The sequence below is a fragment of the Labrus bergylta genome, chromosome 1 (genome assembly GCF_963930695.1).
Source record: "Labrus bergylta chromosome 1, fLabBer1.1, whole genome shotgun sequence".
Lineage (NCBI taxonomy): Eukaryota > Metazoa > Chordata > Actinopteri > Labriformes > Labridae > Labrus > Labrus bergylta.
The window spans coordinates 25,032,291-25,053,235 of NC_089195.1; the positions used below are offsets into that span (position 1 = coordinate 25,032,291).

Below are 20,945 nucleotides of genomic sequence, written 5' to 3' on the forward strand. Positions count from 1 at the left end.
TAAGGCTGATGACTCAATAATTACCTTCATGAAGTACATAGACCCAATTTACCTACATTACATTCTCTTCAAGGTAGATTATTCAAAGGTTTCAATCAGTAATCACACAATTGGTTTGTCTTGAACTATGATTTAATTTTAGTTTTAAAAACAATGAAGCTTGTCTCTGATATGGGTGGGAGTTCCACTTTTATGTGGCTCTCCCTGAGAATGTTGTCCATAGCATGAAAGTCCTTAAAACAATACTGGCATGTGTGTACTCTATAAGAGTTTAGGTTTGCTTTACATTGTTAAGTGTACGTCATAGTATTTTACCTGTTGTGTTTCCCTACACTACTATATTTTACCTGAAAAACTGTAGTGTAGGGAAACATTTTCAAAAAAGTCTTACCTTAAAAAAGTAGGGCCTGATTTTTGTAAGCTAGGCAAACAAGATTCATACTATATTAAGTTCAGCTTCAAAATTGTACATGCACTGTGATTCCGCCTTTTTACTTCCCTTGAATCACATCCGGAATGAAAGTCTTTATGCGTGTATTTTTTAAAATCTTAAATAAGGTAAATGTTCATATGAATCATCAGAGTGGATTTGAACTTGAGGTTTGGAGATAAATTACCGTAGTTGCAATCACTTTTGGTGGCAAACTGTTTCCAGTAAAAAGTAAGTCTCTTCCTACATTCAAGGTTGAACAAGACCCTTTGATCACAATTTCTTAATTTCTGGACTTGTATCTGTTATAAAGCCGACCCTTTATCATAAACATATGCAAAGGGTGTTTATTTTGGTTGTTTTGGAAAGTTTTGTAATATAATTTTCCAGATATGTACTCATCTAGTCCTTATCAAGGATTTTGCTGAGGGAAAAAATAACACAAATCCTGTTTGGAAACCAATCTTAATTAGAAGAAATTTCCAGATAATCCATCATCCTTGTCATCCTGATAGATGTTGGTAATAAAATTAAGAACAGTCATATGCATTTAAAATCAAAACAACTCCCAACAAATGTGTTTTTCTAGTGACGTCCAAACGCCTCATTTTCTGGAACTGGACCTGCTTCTTCTTGGCCCGACGCACTTATGGTTAGCCACCTGCCTCATGAGCCGCGTCATCAGGCCGCCAGCTCACATCTGCGGGCCACAGAGGTACTGATCTACTAAAGACGGGAAAGACAGACAGACTCTTGGATCATTTGTTTATCATCTTGCATGGGTGTAGTCCATATGCATGTTCTGTGTGAGTCACATCAAAGTCAGCAAGAGAGCCTTTCACTGAGCTCCACCGCACTAACACAGCGTGATTTACGAACATGTTGCTGGGTCCCAACTGTGGGGAACCCCGTTCAGCACAGAACATAAACACCCACATTTCTGAACAACCCGAATCAAAGGCAGACTCAGGGTGGGCTGACTGGTGTGTTGTGCTGATGCGTGGCTGCGGGTGGTCAACCAGGAGGGTGAAACCGGACTGTGTGATCCATTAATAAGAACCAGTCTCTCTTTGCCACAGTGTAACTGGTTCACACTGTCTTCAGTTACAGGAAAACATCAGCCCACAAGCACTTTAACCCCAAGAATTCTAATCTGAAATTGGGATTTCAAACAGCATGTAAAATGTTGTGTCTGCAGACTACTGCCAAGCAACATTCATCTCTAATTTGGTTTTATACTTGGTGTCATAGAACTGTAACACATGCTAATTGAATGTTAAATAGTGTGAACTTAATATAAACATAGAAGTGATTGAACAACAAGGTCAAGATGAATAAATCACTTTAATCTATGTATAAGTCAAATATGATGTGTAGGAAGAACCCCTCATGTAGTCCATTATTTTTATGTTGTTTTAAACATGGCCTATGGGTCTGAAATCAACTGTTTTAGCTTTGCCTTGCGTAGGGGCTTGATTGACTTGTGAGCAATACAATTGAAGTAGAATAATACAATAACAGACAATAAAAAGGTTGAATATAGTGGACTTTTTTTCCAGCTGCAAGTTTTCATCTGTGGCCTAAAGGAACATACGTTTGGGAGATGATCACTGAAAACATTGTAAACCCACAAAGCAAGACTGCCTCGATGCTAAAGTATACTTTTTTTATTTTTATTATTACATAGAGATTAGTCATTTGAGCTATCAAGTCTCTCAGAAAACTGGGGACAACCTCAGAGATGAGTCTCTTCATCATCAGATGAGTCCTCATGTGGTTCATTCTGTCTGGACTGTTTTTGAAACGAGAACATTTGAACGTCACAGGGATTTTTTTTTTATCCATGAAGTGAATCATTTCAGAAAGCTTGAGTTTTGATTAAAGTGGAAGTTTTTAATTATTCATTTGAAAAATATCCACTTTTATAGATAGTGATGTATTTCCTTCCCATGACCAAAATAAAAACTTACAAATTCTAATTTTATTTAGCATTTAATAATTTTTTTGGGCCCCTTGGGTGCAGTACAACAACGGATTTATCTTTAAAATAATGAAGCATTTTAACCTTATCGAGTTGTGAAGGTGAATGTGTTTGCAACGACATGAGGAAAATATGCAATGTGCTTTAACATTGTTCAAAATTCCCAAAACAACATGAAGTGCGATACATAAACAAAAATGTAACTCAAAATGTTTATGTCGATCTGATGTTTCTCAAGTTTTTTACACAATACCTACATGTGTTTCTATTTTGTCCCTCCTCAGCCAGAAAGCATTGGGGGTTTTTTGGCACTTTATTGCCACCAGTTAATCTGAGGCCAGCTGCTGGAAAGCTTAAACTTTGTCTGAGTGCATCTAAAATGGTGTAAAAGCATGGTCATTACACAAAGGCCTCCATCCAACAGGGAAAAAAAATGATGCTGACTGAGATTTGCTTGTTTATATTCAATATTTTATATTTATGGTGAGAAATTTAGAATTTTGTGATGTGCTTGTTGCATATCATCATATCGTGATCATTATCAAATTGAGATTAATTGCATTGTCAAGTTAGCAAGCAGTATTCCATTTACACATCCTCAATAGACCTCTGTTAAGCTAAAATGCTTCACTATAGTCACCAAATGGATGCTAACTTTTCTTGAGTCAAATCAGTGCTTAGTTGGTTACAGTACGGGAAGGTTTAGCAGAACTTGCTTTGCATATTGCACCTGGAGACAGTGTTGATGAAAGTGAGAGTAATAACAGTCTGGGGATCAATTATTGTCAGCTTAAAAAAATATTGATGAAAGAAGCTTTAACAAAGGCAAAATATGGGGACACAACTTTTAAATCAGTTTTAAATTCTATGCAAAAAGTCCAACCAGAATCTAGGCCCACTCTAAGGCCCACTTACCCCTTAAAAATATATTTAAAGTACTAGTCCCAAACCCTCAGCAACGCCAGCAAGACAGAGACTGTGGCGCCTGGCAGATGACCACCTGTGTCTCATGACTGTCTCTGTGAGCATTAACATAACCATTATTCCACTGAAGAGGACCTTTTCCAGTTATGATTCACCTGCATGTGATGCCAGAGTTTTTCCCAGCCAGCGTCAGAGGAATCTACCTGCTATGATACAACCTAAATCATCACTCCAAAGAGATTGCACATCAGCACTGCTTTGTTTTCTCTCCATTGTCCGGTGATATTGATGTGCTCTCCGTTATTAATTCACAGATGGGTCTGATTATTTCTCATATGAGACTCAGCAGAGGGTTGTGTCGTCAGAGAGTTAACGCTGCAAAATAGTGGTCGGAATGTGATTACTGTGTGGAGGCTGCAGTGATGATAACATGTAAGAACAAAATAATCCAACAATAAACTTTTTCCAACTATGTGAGCCAAGAACACAATCACAGATTTTGGCCCAGGTGCTCGTCTCTGTACTTCTGTGAAGCCAAGCCGTGAAGAGGCTATTTCCTGACTCTTTTTTTTCTCACACTAATTGGTGACATCCTTAAAGCTCTTTTTCTTTAATCCATGAGGCTGGAAAAATTCTAAAAGCAACAGAAGTGTACTTGCAACGTTTTGTCCACAAAACCTCAGCATATAGAGACACCATGCAGAACCTGTACCCAATACACAAGAAGCGTCAATGTCCAAATAATTCACATCACCTCCTCTCCACCGGGATACTTTATCACCGTTACTGAGGCCTGTCACATCTCATCCGCTGTGTTTCCCCCGAATGTCTCCACGCTTATCAGCAGCAGGACATCAACATGCTGCTTTTCGTCCTCCAGGGTTTCATCAATATGTCATTTTAAGTGACTTCTTTTTTCTGCCTGCATGTTTCAAAGTGATTAATGTGTTTGAAATGCCATAGATACTCCAAACCAGGCCTGCTCTAGTCCTCTGGTCCAATTTGAGCCACTTCTCAGGGACTTTTCAATCCTTTAATCAGCAGTGTTGAAGGCATAGAGTCCAGCTGGGAATCACACAGGGTTTATGGAATAAATCAAACTGTTTTCTATGAGGCATTGCTTTTTATTTTGTTTGGTTATTTGAACATCATCTTCCATTTATCCCTCAGAGCATGTTACAAAAAAAAATCTCTGGTTTATTTTATGGACCGCCATTCTTTTTTCAGATGTCAGTGTTCAGAGTATAACTTTTCCTGTGAAAACGGACGATTCTTTAAAATGTTGACTGTGCTGAGCATCTGTCTGAAGGCAGTCTTTCAAAGTAAATCACTGTGCACTCAGGTGACAAAGGTGGCTAAAATAGTATCACCTCTGAGCATCTACAGTTACATCAAACAAGTCCAATACTTCCTCCCACTCCCCAGTTCAGTTGGTTGTCCATTGTGTCAAACAAAAGAACTTGACACTTTGAATTGGAGCCTGTGATGGATCGCTTTTGAGGTCAGAAGCCTTTACCGGTGTACTATTTTCATCCCAGCCCAGCCGAGCTTCCAGCTTTCAATAGATACCAACTCGTGTGAAGACTGGGGCATTATGAGGAGTCAAAGAGCTAATTTGAGCTATTACGTCATTGTTAAAGTATTACATTAAAAGCATATGTTTTGTGCATGATTTAAATGAACTCTTAGGAGGAATGCAGTCATGTTTTTCTGCACAGAGAAGATGATAAGATGGCTGTTTCTGTTTGATAAATGCAGCAAAATGTAAAAAAAATAAATAAAAAAAAGCTCTTATATCACCACACAAGATTTAACAGTAAATGGGTTTTATTCATAAAAAATGTTTGTTAAAAAGTGATAACGTCATCAAAATGCATTATATCCAGGCAGAAGTTGTGTCTTTGTTTCTAAATACATGATTCTCCCATTATCTCAGTCTTTACCTGCCTGCAGCTGAAAGAGCTCATTGTCCCCTGACATGTATTATCTAGACAACATGAATATAACTTATCCTGATTAAGCCTTCAAGAATCAAACAAAGGATCCTCTATAATACGTTTATCACTAACTTTATCACAGTGGCAATCTTTGCACAATGAGGGATGCCTGTCCCGCAGAGGGGGATACAATAGTTATCAGATAGTTTTTTATTCTAAGTTATTCCGGAATGTTGGTTAGGACACTGAAACACCTCCTGCTGATTTACATTTCATATTCGCCAGGGTGTCATTTAAATTCCCATCTACACCAGGTTATAAATGTAACGAGTTTTGCTTCTTTTTTTTTCCATCTGTCTAAATGAGTATAGTCTGTTATAGATCAGACATTAGGTGAGACTTTCCCAGAAACACAGATTCATTCTTGTGATAACTGAAAAAGTTCCACATAGCCTTACCTACAAACCCTCTGCAGACTAACCCTGACTCTTTTTCTATTTTTCCTGCGCCCAACCGGTTTCGCGACGCAGTAAAGAGGGTCAAGCGCCCAGTTAAAACACTCAGTGTATAATTTTATAGCTTTCTCCCGACGGGGCTGCTGGTGCCGGTGTCCAGACGACAATTCGCGAGCAGCAGTGGCGCACACAGATCAGTTTCATTCTTTGTCAGTGGAGGATAGGGGCGGAGGAAGCAAACTCATTAGAATTCTATAAAAAGAAAGTATCAGAGATCATAAAACAGCCGACTGCAGGACTGAAGTGCTCACTCACAGCCAGACAGAGACAGGGTGGAAAACCTCCTGTCAACTTTCTCTCTGTGCCTCACAGCGTCAGCATTTTTACAGATTCTCTTCTTCATTGTTCACTCTCCACACTGGGCTGCCTGTGTTTTTCAGATGACTGCGTAGATGGCAGTCATTCTTATAAATATCTGATTTTCAGGAACACAACCTTGGCTTCATCACAACTCTCTCTGTCTCTGTTGCAGTCGTGCAAGCGTGGCGCATGGACATTGACAGGGCGCACACGTCTCCTTGAGAAACGTCATAATTTTTCCAGCACAAAGTTTATCAATTAGTTGTTGTTTTTTTTTCTTTTGGGTTTTTTTTCCTTACTATACAAGGATGCTCTTTTCAACTTGGAATAGATGCTGTGTTGTGGTGTTTCTCGTCGCCACGCTAAAGACGGGGACATCCCAGGGACCAGACGCGCGCCCAAAAGCGAACTCCATCAAGCCAGCTCTGCTGGAGGAGACACCTACACCCGCTACGAACCGCTCTGCCACCGGTCACAGCGGGATCACCAAGAAACACAACATCCTCGCACAGGTAAGTTTCATTTTTTTTTTACTATCTGAGGACGTAGTGATTGTGCTATAAATTTACGCACAGCTTGATTTTGGTTTCATGGATAAGAGTCAGTGGTATAATTTATTATTAGTGGCCAATGAAACTTAATGATTTCCTTGAGTGTTAACGTGTTCCGATGAGTGTAAAGGAGGAGTATTTTTCATTGAAACGAAATTAAGTGTGACGTTAATTCTTAATTGGAATCAATTGGAATCATACGCTGCATAAGTAAAATAGCCAAACGCCTTCAAAAAACGCTCGTTCACGTGTGAAGCGTTATTGGAAATTGCAGGGATTGGACCCCTCATAAACCTTAATTGCCTCTCAGACCTGACGCCACCGCCGGGTTCAGCGAACTTCCTCATAAATCATTAATGCAAGCAGAAATGTGAGAAAAAGTTAACACTTGGGGTAATTTTCTGTCTGGGTCTTAGTGTCATTAAAGTGGTCCAGACGCTTGCTGGGATTATGAGATTCTCACTGTGGGGCCTCTGAGGGATACTCTTACCGACCACTTAATACCCACTCAAAGAGTTATCAATTCCTGCTGTTTCAACAAAGTGCCACATTACTGTAGTTTGTCTGCAAACGTGGGATCAGAAATATTACAGATTTGGCAGGTTTTGTTCAGGGTAAGAGGGAAAGACGTGAACATTGTGGATGACTTTTATTGAGTCAGGAATTAGACTCAAACATTTATTATGTGGTGTGAATTCAAGGATCTCCATATATCAAAATAATTTAGCATTACATCATAAATTAGTTAATTCTTTCCTTCTGAAGATGATTTGAAAGATTGATTATTCCTTGTCAAATAAACATGGTATAGTAGTAAAACACAAACATGAACAACAGGCCTTGATTTTCTGTAAAAGAACATATCTAGTTCTTATTTAGTATTCTGATTTTGTTGAGCTCAGTGGGCTATCTAATGACCCCTCATGGTATTGTTTTGAGCAGCAGATGGCACTGCCACATCTCAGTCAAGTCCCCCACAGCAGTCAGAATCTCTTTATCAGCCCTCTGCAACGCCTGATTTCTCTTCTCCTGCCTTTCTAAACACTTTCTGTCCCCGATGGCAGCACCTTCCAGATTTGACGCTTGCTTGTGTTTACATTTGGCATGCTACTCTGTCTGTTATATCACTTGCAGCAGTGATAGTGTTGGATATCTGTGAAGCGTTGAGTGCTGAGCGCGGCGCTCTGACATCCAGCTCAGACAGGAGAAATTATGGAAAAGCCACTTTCTCTCCTCTGCGGAGTGTGTAGATCCAACCTCAGGCAACCCTGCCAGACCTCAATTTGAACGCCTGCTTACATCTCTGCCATCGCAATAATGTGAAGCGGTTTGGACGAGTGGACTGAGGGGAAACAATATGAGTGTGTCACAAAAGGAAAATGCCATTGTATATTGGTGTGACCAAATGAGGATGGCTAATAGCATTCATGGCAGAAGGAGTACAAATATATCTGTGTGAGTGCCTGTGTTTGTATGTTTTTGTGTGTGATCTCTGGCTGCCAAGAGGTTTTCCAGAGTTGTAAAGTATCAGCCGCAGCTCAGCCTTGGCCAGATATGTGGCTTGAGGCTGGCAAATAAACTGAACTGACCTTCTGCATCTCATCAAACGGTGGCCTTTTATGAGCAGAATAAATCAGAGATAATAAATCTCTCTTCGTGAGGCTGGAAGGGCAAAGTGTGGCACATGTAAAGTTTTGTGAGTGATTACAGCGGGTTTAAAAATGCAATTATTCCAACATAGATTTCTAAATAATCATATAAACCAAAAAAAAAACTAATTTCCACAGCTGATTAGTGACTTATTTTCTTTCTATAATTGTTCACAGTCGGCAGCAAAAATACTTTCTACTTCGTCTGCTGATCAAGGCTTGGGTGTAAGTGCGGAAAATGGGCACGCATCACCTCAGGCATCTGTGAGGAAACTTCGGCCCCCGATATCCTACAAGTAGATTTACGTTCAAGTTGTCATGTTGTTAAGAGTGTTACAATTGGTGAAGAATAGCTGGTAGATTTCCACACCCCTGAGGGATTTACAGGGGGTTCAGGATGTGAGTCGATATGAGCTTGCCGGCTATCTGAGTGTGAAAGTCTCCATAATTTACCATCGTGAGGCAAGGTTTTGGGGGGTTTGAAAATCTCCCACAGGTAAATACAATTCAAGAAAATGACGACGCATTTCTTATGTATATAATTCTCACATTGACTTTCTTTTGAATCAACAAATTATTGAGTAAAGGAGTCCAGACGCCCTGTAGAGCAGGGTACAATGATTTCATTTGTTGTTTTATCCATCAGATTAAAAACCCTGTTCAAAACCTTTCCTTATGGGAAGTGTTTAACAGCTTACTGTGCTTTTATTTCCTGTTCTTGCGTCCTTTGGCAATAAGAGGCTACATCAGTCAGTGGTAAGACAAAAAATAGACGAGGCAACATATCGTTGTTCTGACTCATGTGATACAGTTATGGAATCACTTTTTCCAAATATCAGTATTTCAATAGTAAAAGAAAAGTCGTTCTAACCAGATATCCACCACCACTGCATGACTCCTCACAATGGCTCTCATGAAATGAATGAGTGTAACATGAAAGGAGATTTGCCAAAACAGAAGTTCACAGCGGGACAAAAGAAGAAGACAGCAGGATAATGTCTGACAGCAGGGAAAGAAGTTAAAGGATGAAACGGGATAGGAGGTGGAACTGATATCAAATTGCAGTAAATAAATACATCAACCCTGCACTTTACCTTTAAATGGGCATTTTGTATTTTTCAGTTAATCAGATATCGTAATGTATCACTGTATGTTTGTCTTGCAACATCTCAATTATCACAGAATTGCTGTATTATGATATTGTTGTAATCGTGGGCGCAGTATCGCACAGCGAATCGTGGTGTTGAGTTACCCTGCCGTTTGCATGCCAACATCAGTCATAAACAAAGAATGACCAGGATTTACGTGATCATTGGTGTTCACTTGGTGAAACCTGCTGAGTGTATTTCTCTTGTCTCAACTATTTGCGTCGATGCAACTGGAGTAAAACCAACAAAACCAACATTTAAGCTGCCACTTTGGGTGGCTCTGTTGGTATGATAGCTGAGGACAGGCGATGTTCCCAAAAGGGAACCTACAGCCGAGGCTGGCATTCATGCAGTATGTGTCTGTAAAACTTAAGCAGCCGGTCGGTCAGCCTTAACTAGTTGCTTTATTTAATTCGAGACCAAGATTACGAGGCCCATAAAAGTGGAGCCATGTCCTTTCTCTCATTCTTTCTGCTCCTTACCTACCCCCTCTCTGACCGAAAATGACTGTTTAGTGATCCTAATGAGCTGAGAAAGAGAGAGACAAGGCGGGGAGAGGTGTGAGTGCTTGTTAGCACTCAAGCTAAACTCGTGCTCCGCTTCCTTGTCCTGTGGCCTCTCCAGCCAGTGGGTCCCTTGGGCGCTGTGAGGGCCTTGCACTGGAGCCGCTGGGGGCCTCCTGTAGCCACCTCCTTCACTGTAATTGGACCTGTTAATGAGAGAGGAGACCCCTTGCACCTCTTTGGATTACACCTCCTAGATTACCCAGAGAGCTTTCACCTTTTTCTTTGAAAGTCTTTGTAGAGAGCAGTCATGATTCTCTCCTCGTGTCTGATGAATAAGATCAACTCACAATGTATACTTAACTTAAGAAGGGCCTAGTTTTTGGAGACTCTGGGTTCTAGCACTCAAAGGGTTGTGCCCATAAACACATGTGTTTTGAGTGATGAAAGACGCCAAGCAGCGTTTGAAGACATGGTTTGTACGAGTCACTTCTGCACAGCCATCCCTATGTTATCGGATACTAGCTGTCTGTGCTTTCAGGGCATATGAAGTTTGTTTATGGAGTGACATCGTTTATTTGACTCCTTAAGGCCTCTGCCTCTCATTAACACCATTCACGGTTTCAGGTTACGAGCCTGAGATCTGAAGGTCAAGTGCAATCATGAGACAAAAAAAGGCCTTTTGCTTAAGTTTGGGTCGACTTTTCACACTTTCATCCTGAACAAAAACAAGGGATGAACAGTTTGTATGAAGTTTTTCTATTACTTAGGTGGTGCAGTTTTCCTGTAAACCATTGAGAGGGTTCAAAGAAAACAATAATAACCCTGGGGAACTGGAAAAAAGTGAAAACATGAGGTTCAACTCCCCTAATAATCCCAATAATTCTTTTACTGTCTCTAAATCTTAAACCCAAAGACGCGACCTAAGCAGAAGAGACATACCTTGTGTTATTTTTACACATTACAGGTTACTTCCATTGAGTTATATCAGCACATTGGAATGAGTCCTCAGAGGTAAATAAGGGACCCAAAGTCTGGGGGTGGAGGGTTCAAAGCCCTGTATATCCTGTAGTAAATCCCTTGGAGATTGTTGCTCCCGCACATTTAAGGTTCCTCTTCAAAGCCGAGACTCTTAACCAGCACGAGAGCCGCACGAGACAGTGCCGGGGGCTTCCCTTATAGCTCACTGTCTGCCTCTTCCTTTATCGTCTCACCAGCATACCAAGGGAGGCTGCGGAGGACACGCTCCTCAACCCACTTCCTGCGCAGGATCCCAGGCAGGGCTTTTATGTGTGAAGGTCGTCTAGGGAAAAATAAGGGAGCAACAGAAATAAAAGATGTGAGATGAATGAGATGCATCCAAATTAAGCATCATCCCTCAGATGCTTGGAGAGAGCCGTTTTAAAACATGACAAGATAAGCCGAGATTATCTGCTGAGATGTAAGGGTCGGGCTTGTATCATTGGGTTTCAAAGGGCTGTCTCACAGTTTGAACCATGATGGAAGAGGTGAGGCCTGGTCTTCTTCTTTTCCTTCTACCCCTTCCTTTATTCACTACGCACAGTAATCGATCCGGGACTGCTGTCCAGAGAGGCAGATAGGAATCAGAGCAGGTAGAATGAAGGACTACTGCAAGTGGCTGGACTCATTTGTCTTCATATTTAGATAACAGCGCATATTTCATAGCAGGGGGCGGGGGGTCCCACAGCACTTTCTTGAACTCTTCAAACCATATTTCCAGCATATTTTCCTCCTCAGCCATGATTATACCAATTGTCAATGGCAGCGTTAAGGTTTCTCACAATGCGCAGAAAACCCTCGATGAGGTGTGAAATTTCATCTTTGGAGGAGTAGTTTGCCAGAAATCCTGATTGTCTCTCTCAGTGGAGCAAACACCATCAACTGAGGACTGTAAGATGTGATTAACAGATCTTGAAAACCCATTAAGAAAGGCTCACTTTCTTGTTGGGATCAAGATGAGAACATCGTTAATGTCTGCATGATCAAAACAGAGGTGGAGCTGGGAAGCAATAAGCTTAGTTGAGCATGGACACCTGGCGGGACTTTGACGTCTTTTCATACTAAATTTATATACTATAAATCAGCTCCTCCAATTCAAACTCAAACTGTGCACCTTGTATGTTTTAATCAAACAATATCACATACATTTCGAAACAGAAAATCGATGGATGTAGAGAGAGCTTTGTGTTTGAGTTACTTTTGCCCCAGGTTAGTTTTCCTTGGATTGGATTGATGTTTTAACTTTTTACAGAATGAATAGGTATCTATTAGTATAATGGGGCCATACAATTTTCTTAAAGGACAAACATGTGTCATCTAACTCTAAAAATGTTATACTACTACTACTACTACTACTACTACTACTACTACTTCTTCTATTATAAAAAGTATTATAGTGGGAAAGATAGGTTTAATGGCTAAAATGGCTACAATGTCAATGGGTACCACTACTATTTTGTTGTTTTTAAAGAGTAAGGAATCTTACAAGAATTAGATTGAAAAATAATGTGGCTTCATATTTTACTGGACCCTACCGTGCTAACAAAAATGGAGGGGGGGAGAAATTGCCAGGGTAAAGATAACACTGCTGTCATGACCAGAGTAGCTGTCTTGTGAAAAGTAAACTAATCTTCTTGTGTAAAATTCCTGGAGTTTTCCTTTGAAATAAAGCCTTTTTTTAATATTTGGGGAACACAGTAGAAATTATGGAATATTTAGAATCCATCAGACATCGGGGCTGTTTTACTTTCATCAACACATTAAGCATCTGTATTGTTGGCCTCTGTCATGATGATTAATGAGTATTCAGTTTAATATTCCTGCTCATTTTTCTATGTGTGTATCATTGCCTCCATGTGTTTCCAGCCTGAGAATGTCCACGTGGCATGAGTCCAACATGTCTAATCTTGTTCACTTTCTGAAGCACCAGAACATCAAGTAACAATTTCTAATGTGCTGAAATACCTATGGTGTTGGGAGTTGACTTTAACATGTGCCGTAAATTCATATTCGCCTGTTCTCGAGGGGAGCTCCTCTCAGCTGACCTTTGTACCCCAAATGAAGTTTGCTTTTTATTACGGCTATAATGGTTTTATTCTGTTTTAAACCTCTTTCTTGTTCCTTCTAATGTTTATTGTTCCATGTTTGTCAGTGGTAAGCCACACTAAATCAGATCTGTCAGTGCAGTGCCAGCTCAATGTGGTTGTGGTGCGGGTGGTGGAGTGCCAGCCAAACATGTTGATCTAATGTCAGTCTTCACTGGACATAATTTACTCAGTCAGAATTCATATCCTGCTTACTTTCACTACATAGTTGAAGAGGTGTTGTGTTGTGCCATGTTTGAACAGCAATATCCAAGATCAAACTAAAGGGCTTCAAATAAGATAAAGATGTGCAGAATTGGAGAAACACTGGTCTGACGTTTGTGGAGTCTTGCCCAGGGGATGTTGACTTTTGATGGAGTACTGATGCTTTCCTGCAGACATTTAAACTGTCCCTTTCTCTCTTGATGAGGTCTGTGCACATTTGTGACATTATTTCGTTTGTCAGAGGAGCTCATTTGATTTTGAGAAACAACTTATGTAGAACTCCTTTGCTCCTGCTCCAAGTCTAACAGCGGCAGGAATTGCATGTGTAAGGAATTATATGAAGACAGCGGTTCCAGTAAAAATTCCCATTGCTGCACACACTTGTTATGGAAAAAGTAAACTTGGACTTAATTGTGTTCTCACTGCTGTGGACTGAGGATGTCATGTTTGTTAAGATGGTGGTTTTTCTCGAATGGTCATTTAGTCCACTTCTGGAAAAGATTCTGGTTCTAGATGGACTTTGCTGGATGAAAGGACAAAATGTTCCAACTTTTACGGGGTAAAAGAAGAAGTACTAAAGCAAAGGCAATGCAACACTTGACCTTAATTTCCCCTTGAAGTATGTCTATAAATTCGTGAAGCTTCTGAACACTTTAAGGTAAACTAAGGTGTTTTTTGTTTGGCTGGAAATTTTAATAGCTCTATTGTCTGGTACCTGAAAAAATGCACCACACAAGAGGGACACTTAATCCCTACATCATGTTGTCCTCTAAAATTGGGCGCTGTCACTCAAAACTAACAAACAATTTTCTGTGTAACTCCAAAGATATCTAGCCTCAGGAGAGTTTTGGCTAATTTGCAGAGGTTTTAAATCAATTCATGTTGCTAAGAATTTCAACGACCAGAATGAATAATAATGTTGCTCCAAAACTGTTATTTTTTAATCAGGTGCACACAAATACATTTTGAACACAATGTATTGAATTTAAGGTGGGCTTTAATGAAGTCCTCCTCAGGTCCTGTTTTTGGGTAGACTGAAGTTGGCACAATAGTTAAACTATTAAAAAAAAGATTTAAAAACTCTGAACATAAAACATGGGTTTTATTTGGTTGTTAAATGCTTCAATTTAAATTTTGCAACCTCAGGTGCACAGTGCGAATGCGGTCTATTGGATGGAATTAGAAAGATTACAGTCGTTGTGTGAGGTCTAGGCAAGTATAGGGATATGAGCTTTTTACAGCCTGTGTTCCTGTGTGGGAGATACAGAATTACCACCATTAAAAAAATGCTGAATTTAACCAATTTAATATGAGAGGGGAAAACATAATGGTTCACCACCCGAAGAAAATCCAGTATTTGAGAGTATAGCCAGAAAAAATGAAACCATGTATCACCTTATCAATGCAAAGTTTTTCAATGCACCCTGCATTCCTAGGACATCTAACCTAAGGACATTACGACAGAATTTGTTGTTTATTCTACTCATCTATAAGGTAGAGCTAAAAGTATACTTTGACCACTCCTTTATTAAGATCAATGTGCGTTTGTGCAATGTTAGATCTTTATAAATCCAATAGGAATCAGTTTACATATTGAGTCAATGCATCTTTTTTCTTAACAGGTGTATCCGTGCAGCACTGATAAGGAGTGCAGTGTGGAGAGCTACTGCCACAGCCCTCAGCAGGCTCCATCTCGATGCCTCACCTGCCGCAGGAGGAAGAAGCGCTGCCATCGTGATGCCATGTGCTGTGCTGGGAACCGCTGCAGCAACTGTACGTAACCAATATAAACACATAACAGTTTCGGTTATAGAGTCACTGCAGGGGTATATTCAGATATATGACCAGTTATCAGAAATAAATGATAAAATTCAGAAGATTGAGTTTCATGAATTAACATTGTGTGAATGTATGTTTGTTCAGAGACCAATTGTGGACAAACACATAGAGGAAGTTGCCTGCCTTCACAGTCTCATTTACACATTGGTCTTATCTTTCAACAATCCAAGTTGGGTATTATAGGTTGAACAATCTGCTGTGCAGTTTCATAACAAGGTATGAAGTTATGTTCTCTGTCATGTTTGACCATATTTTTGTGTCTTCAATTCTCGACAGATATTTGTGTTCCTATCTCTGAGAGTGTGCTCTCACCTCACCTCACTACTTTGGAAGAGCATAACAAACTCTCCACCAAAGAGCACAACTGGAGGAAGACTGGGAAAGCACATAATAAACATTCTCTTAAAGGTAAGGTTATACAGCAAATCCCTGACATTATGTTATGTAACCAAGTCGGATATTGCAAGAAAAGGTCCCGCTTGTAGTTCTTTCATCTCTTCTGTTTTCATCCTCTCTGAATCCAGTCTGGGTAGCTCAATCTCTCTGTTCACTTTCTGCATGTCCTACAGAGTCCATGGGCAACACCAGTCCACAAACTATGTTGATAATTACCCCTGTGCTCATATGTCAGTGTCTGTGGGCCCAAAATCACAGCATGAGGAGCTAGAAGGAACCACAATGCCTGTGCTGTTTCTGAACCTACATAAAGCCATACACACACTCCCATTGACAGCACACATTATATGATACACAAGTGAAAGCCACAGAATGCAGGTTTGGCACCATTATGGCTAGTAACTCTAAGAGCCCCCTGCTTAGCGTTCATGTCACCTGATTTAAAGTCAGTGTTAGGGCTTCTATGTAAGCACTGGATTTAATGATGCACTTAAATTACTCAACTCTAAATGCACCCTCAGGACAGCAGGCTGCAATACTAAAATCAACGTGAAAATAGCAGCACTGCATAAAATTGCTATAAATAAGTCCATTTACTTTTAGGTGTACTAAACGTACTCCCTCCCCTTAAAGGTTATGTTTTACAATGTCTGTGTGCAGGTTGCTTGTTGGGGAAAAAATCACACTGAAAAAAAGAGAGTCACTGGTGTTAAAGCAATGTATGAACAGTCTCCATTAGAAGTCAACCAAGCTCATAGTTGGAAATGCCTATTTAACAAACGTTCATTTGGGATGATTTTCAAATGACAAAGTGGCTTTTGGCAAGTGGTGGAACACATTAAGACGTTTTTTGGGGGAAAAAACCCCTGCATAACTAATTTATACAAATTATGAGTTCATAGGAGTAAAGCTAACATCTTGCCAAGACCATCAGACTCAGACCAGATGGGACGATATGGTCAATACACAGAATTAGCAAATTGTTTGCTTGATTTACATTGAACTCTCCGTGCATTTCTTTTGTCTCTAATGGCCGCACAAAATGCTACGTGAACAGAAACTTGGAGAATGGTTTGCATTAAGTTAACCAAAAACATACAGTTTGATGAACCATAACCTTACATTTCCTTTTCTTTATTTCACTGGAGAACTATGAGTCTGAGATGCTGGATGGTTTATAATTTCATGCAGATCTTTAATGTCCCAGATTATTTATTTATTTCTGGTTTTCTAACAAGAAATGCCAACTTGATGTTCTGTTTGAAGATATATTGTCTTCTGGTTCAGCCTTGATCACAACTGTTTCTTGTCTTCTTGTTTTAGGGCATGAAGGCGACCCCTGCCTGCGCTCATCCGACTGCTCAGAGGGCTACTGCTGCGCCCGCCATTTCTGGACCAAAATCTGCAAGCCAGTGCTGCGGCAGGGCGAGGTGTGTACCAAGCAGAGGAAGAAAGGCTCTCACGGCTTGGAAATCTTCCAGCGCTGCGACTGTGCCAAGGGCCTTTCCTGTAAGGTGTGGAAAGACGCCACCTCATCGTCCAAGTCCAGGCTCCACATGTGCCAGAAGATCTGAAGCGGAGGCAGCTGCTGTCGGCGTCCAGGCCTCTGTCTCCATCTGCCAGGGAAAGTTTTTTTTTTTAAAGGATGGGTTGTGGCTGTATTGAAAGGAGTAAAAGATAGAGACTAACAAGAGACAGAACAGACTGCGTGGGTTCAAGCTCGCTATTTGGCGTGCATCGAGCGAACAGGATTGCTTTTATGTGTCTGCTGTGAGAGGTCCATCCCTGCAAAAACATACAAACACACACAAGCACACACACGCGCTTCATGGGTGTGTGAGGATCCATGATCTTATGGTTTGCTTGCTCAGAAATACAAAAAAAAAACTTTACACAATCTCAAGACATTCAGGGAGGCTCAAAGTTAGCGGGTAGATGCTGTGATAGGTGTGGACCTTTTTTCAAGATGGAGGGAGTAGAAGTAGCACTCTTTCGTCAAGCTATAGCTTATATTAATAAGACTATTTACAAACAAGCCATATTTCTATTTACTGCACGAGAAACTCCAAAGCCAAAATCAGTTGTGTTATATCCTGTCTTTCATTACCGGGTCTGTTTTCTGCCATGATGTGTTGTCTGATTTGTTTAATTTCAATATCTCACTCTTCATGTTGTTTGTAGTAAGTCTCGAAGAATTTCGCTGTTGTTATGCAAGACATTTACAACCAGTAACAATGTCCAGACGTATCACGTACCCAGCTATATTATACGAGCAACTAATTGCATATACAGTTTACTCCGAAGCTGGACTTGTGTACTGCAGCAGCATCCTGAGACTTCAAGAAATTCTCTTAAACCAAAGAATGAAAGACCATTTAGATCAGAGTGATGACTTTCATCTGGGGGCATTAGCTCCTCGGTCAATTTTTGAACCACAAGAAGAGAAATAAAGCATTGTGTCCATTGTGGGAATGTCGTTTGATCTGTCAGATACAGCTGCAGTCTATTGTGATACAACTTTGTGGGTTGAAACAGTTTGCACTGAGGTAGAGCTCTGCCGAAGACTTTATGGTTCTGATACCAGACCCAGAATAGTTCTGCTTTTTACAACTACAAGAACAGGATTCAAGGAGTGCAATTTCTTTTTTCAGTTACAACTCAAGTAAGGAATGAGGACACAAGAAGATTGATAAAAGTGGCCCTAAACACTCCATAAACCTAAAAAGTAAAGAGAAACGTAAGAGAGTTGTAATTGTAATCAACATGTTTTTCCTGTTTATCAGCTATGACTGCATGATCCTTTCTCATAAACATTGCCAGTTCTATTGTATAAGATGGGAAGCAATCCTTTTTTTCCCTACCTACCTGCATAGTCATTATTAATACCATCTATTTGCTTTCATGTCTTTAGAGCATCAACTACACATCTTTTGTACCCACTCAAAATATCAATAAGCTCTTATATTGTAAATAGATTGGAAACAATGAATATGTATTTAAGAATCAATGTATATCATGTACATATAATTAAAAAAAATATGAATCTTAAAGGAAACAGTGAAATGATCTAGGTGAGAAGAGTAATGAGGGATGAAATAGGACAAGCACAGTTATATTCAGAAGTATGTAGTTCAAATGATACAAAGTTGTGTTTAAGTGAAGGGGAAAGTTTTAGTTATTTTTGACTCATATTACAGACTGGATGTTTCATAAGCGACACGGAGAGCCACGCATATTCAATTTCAAAAACAGTTTGTGTAAATGGTGTGTAAATGGTGTCAAGATGTACATCCCATTAAATATATATTTTTTTTCTGTCAATACTTTGCTTTGATTTGTTTTGTGTATTTACAGTGATGGATGAATAAAGAATGTATTTTGTATCAGTTGTGACACAGGACTGGTTACTTGAGTTTAAAAAAAATAATAATAATAATAAATGAAATGCACGTATCATAGTGTTTAAAGCAGATGCTAATTTGCAACACCTGTCCCTAGAAGGGCTTTTGAGAAGATAAAAGATAAAAGCAGGTAAGTTAAAAAAAATTGTAATGTAAGACAGAAAACATGATGAAAATGCCTTCTTTTCATTTTAATACACACAGAAGAAGCCAGCTTTATATTTAAAATAGTCTAAGCCCAATCACCTGCTTTCCTCTTTGTTTAACATGCTAATGGTAAAGTGCAACAAACTTTGGTTTCACATCTTAAATGAAGCTTTTTTGTAAACAAACAAAGTCCAGTTTACATCCAGTTTTATTTACAGAAATGCTTTGTATATATTCTTGGAATTTATTAAACGTGTTGTAAGACGTTTTGTCCTTAGAAGACATTGTAAAAGCAGATTTTATGGACCAGATGTCTGCATGCAAGTCGTGTGTTTAGTTGGTAAACAACGTAAACACAAACTTCACAGGATACATTTACATTCTTGTAGGTCACATTACATTTGAGTGATAAATAAAACAACAATGAAAGTTCAAGTTCAGTTACATATCATCATTTGAGGACGGAATGTGTTACTTATCTCATCAGCTTCTTCAGATCTTTGTGGGTGTGTGGTCACACAGGGTTAGGGTTAGGGTTAGGGTGGCTTTCAACTTAAGCAGAAAAAAAAGATGTCAAAACTGTAATAGTAAAAGGATAGGATAATACTTTATTGATCCCCAGAGGGGAAATTCGGGCGTTACAGCAGCACAGACAAGAAAGCTCAAATACACATTAAACAGAATAGATAAGATAAATAAAAATAAAAACAGGGGGTATATAATCAGATTTCTACAAAAAAAAAAAAATCATTATCTCTTGTATGTGGAAATACATTACAAGAAAATCTTAACTCCATATGAGACCCCTACTCTTTTTGCGAATTATGGGCCTTTGGTGTAATCAGTACAGCTTAATTATGTGAGTTGTTACAGAGACTACAACTTCAGCGTAGTGATCATAACTTTATATCATAAGTAATACAGCTATTACATATTTTAAGTCAACCAAATTCAAAGACCGTTACACGTTTCTTGAGGTTCTTCAGCATGACTTACTGAGCTTTAATAACTGAACATATATTAGCTGCATTATACACTTCTATGTCAACTGACCATGAAATCAGAGCTGAAATGGTCATAATTTAAAATGCATTTGGAGAAAGACTGCTGCGGCAAATCCTGAAACAGTTCAAGGGTCACCAAAACCGCCAACGTAACTGTGTCTGCATTTGAGATCTTTTCATGAGTACAAATAAGACTTCATGAGAGTCATTACATGCTGATGCTTTGCAGATGTGATCTATAGACAATATGCTTTCATATGGTCCTCTTTTGGTAAAAAAAAAAAAAAAAAAGGTGCAGGATATGTTTTCTGAGGCAGAGCCCACTTATTTTTCATTGCCTATAATGTCAATAATGATGCCTTTAATGTTAATCTCAAAGACATCTCAATGCGATTACTGTCCTCCCAATTCAGACAATGAACTAAAAGCTTTTCTAGAGGCCACTTTCTAACCAGATTCACGATTTTCAGACCAGTTTGTGTCCTCTTTTGAATGATCCCCAGAGAGTGGCATATTTTTCCATAATCCCAAACAGAAGACACAATTTGCAAAAACATCAAATGCAGCAGCTTCGATGTAGGGCTGCTATTGTTCTTCTCAGTGTGAATTTCTTGGCCATGGGAGTTGTTATTTTCATATTCTAGCTTGACTTTTCATGCCCCGGCCACAAACAAATGAAATCTTCAATAAAACGAAAGCTGTTGAAAACTGTCTTAGCAGTAAAGTCATGCCCCTACTTACAGGCATTTTGTTCAAGGTTTTATAAATGCTGTTTGAACCAGATGGTAGGCTACGTGGCCCTTGAAGCTGCTGCACTGCCACAATAGAACTACAACTACATTATTTGTGATTTACGAGCCCTGTGAAGTAAGTCTTGCAGCCTAACTGTCA

General features: G+C 39.5%; 1 protein-coding gene across 1 annotated transcript; it reads left to right on the top strand.

Moving 5' to 3' along the window:
• Positions 1-5,845: 5,845 nt before the first annotated feature.
• dkk2 (dickkopf WNT signaling pathway inhibitor 2) lies at positions 5,846-18,885 on the top strand. Its single transcript, XM_020628903.3, has 4 exons — positions 5,846-6,599; positions 14,890-15,040; positions 15,383-15,514; positions 16,826-18,885. Exons 1-4 carry the CDS (start codon positions 6,396-6,398, stop codon positions 17,074-17,076), a joined length of 738 nt encoding a protein of 245 aa, XP_020484559.1. The 5' UTR covers positions 5,846-6,395; the 3' UTR covers positions 17,077-18,885.
• The last annotated feature ends 2,060 nt before the right edge of the window (positions 18,886-20,945 follow it).

Excerpts from the sequence above, each read along its gene's own strand:
- dkk2 (XM_020628903.3), top strand. The coding sequence starts at position 6,396 with ATGCTCTTTTCAACTTGGAATAGATGCTGTGTTGTGGTGTTTCTCGTC. Across the intron at positions 6,600-14,889 it reads AACACAACATCCTCGCACAG|GTGTATCCGTGCAGCACTGA; the intron begins GTAAGTTTCATT and ends TTTTCTTAACAG. Across the intron at positions 15,041-15,382 it reads TGGGAACCGCTGCAGCAACT|ATATTTGTGTTCCTATCTCT; the intron begins GTACGTAACCAA and ends AATTCTCGACAG.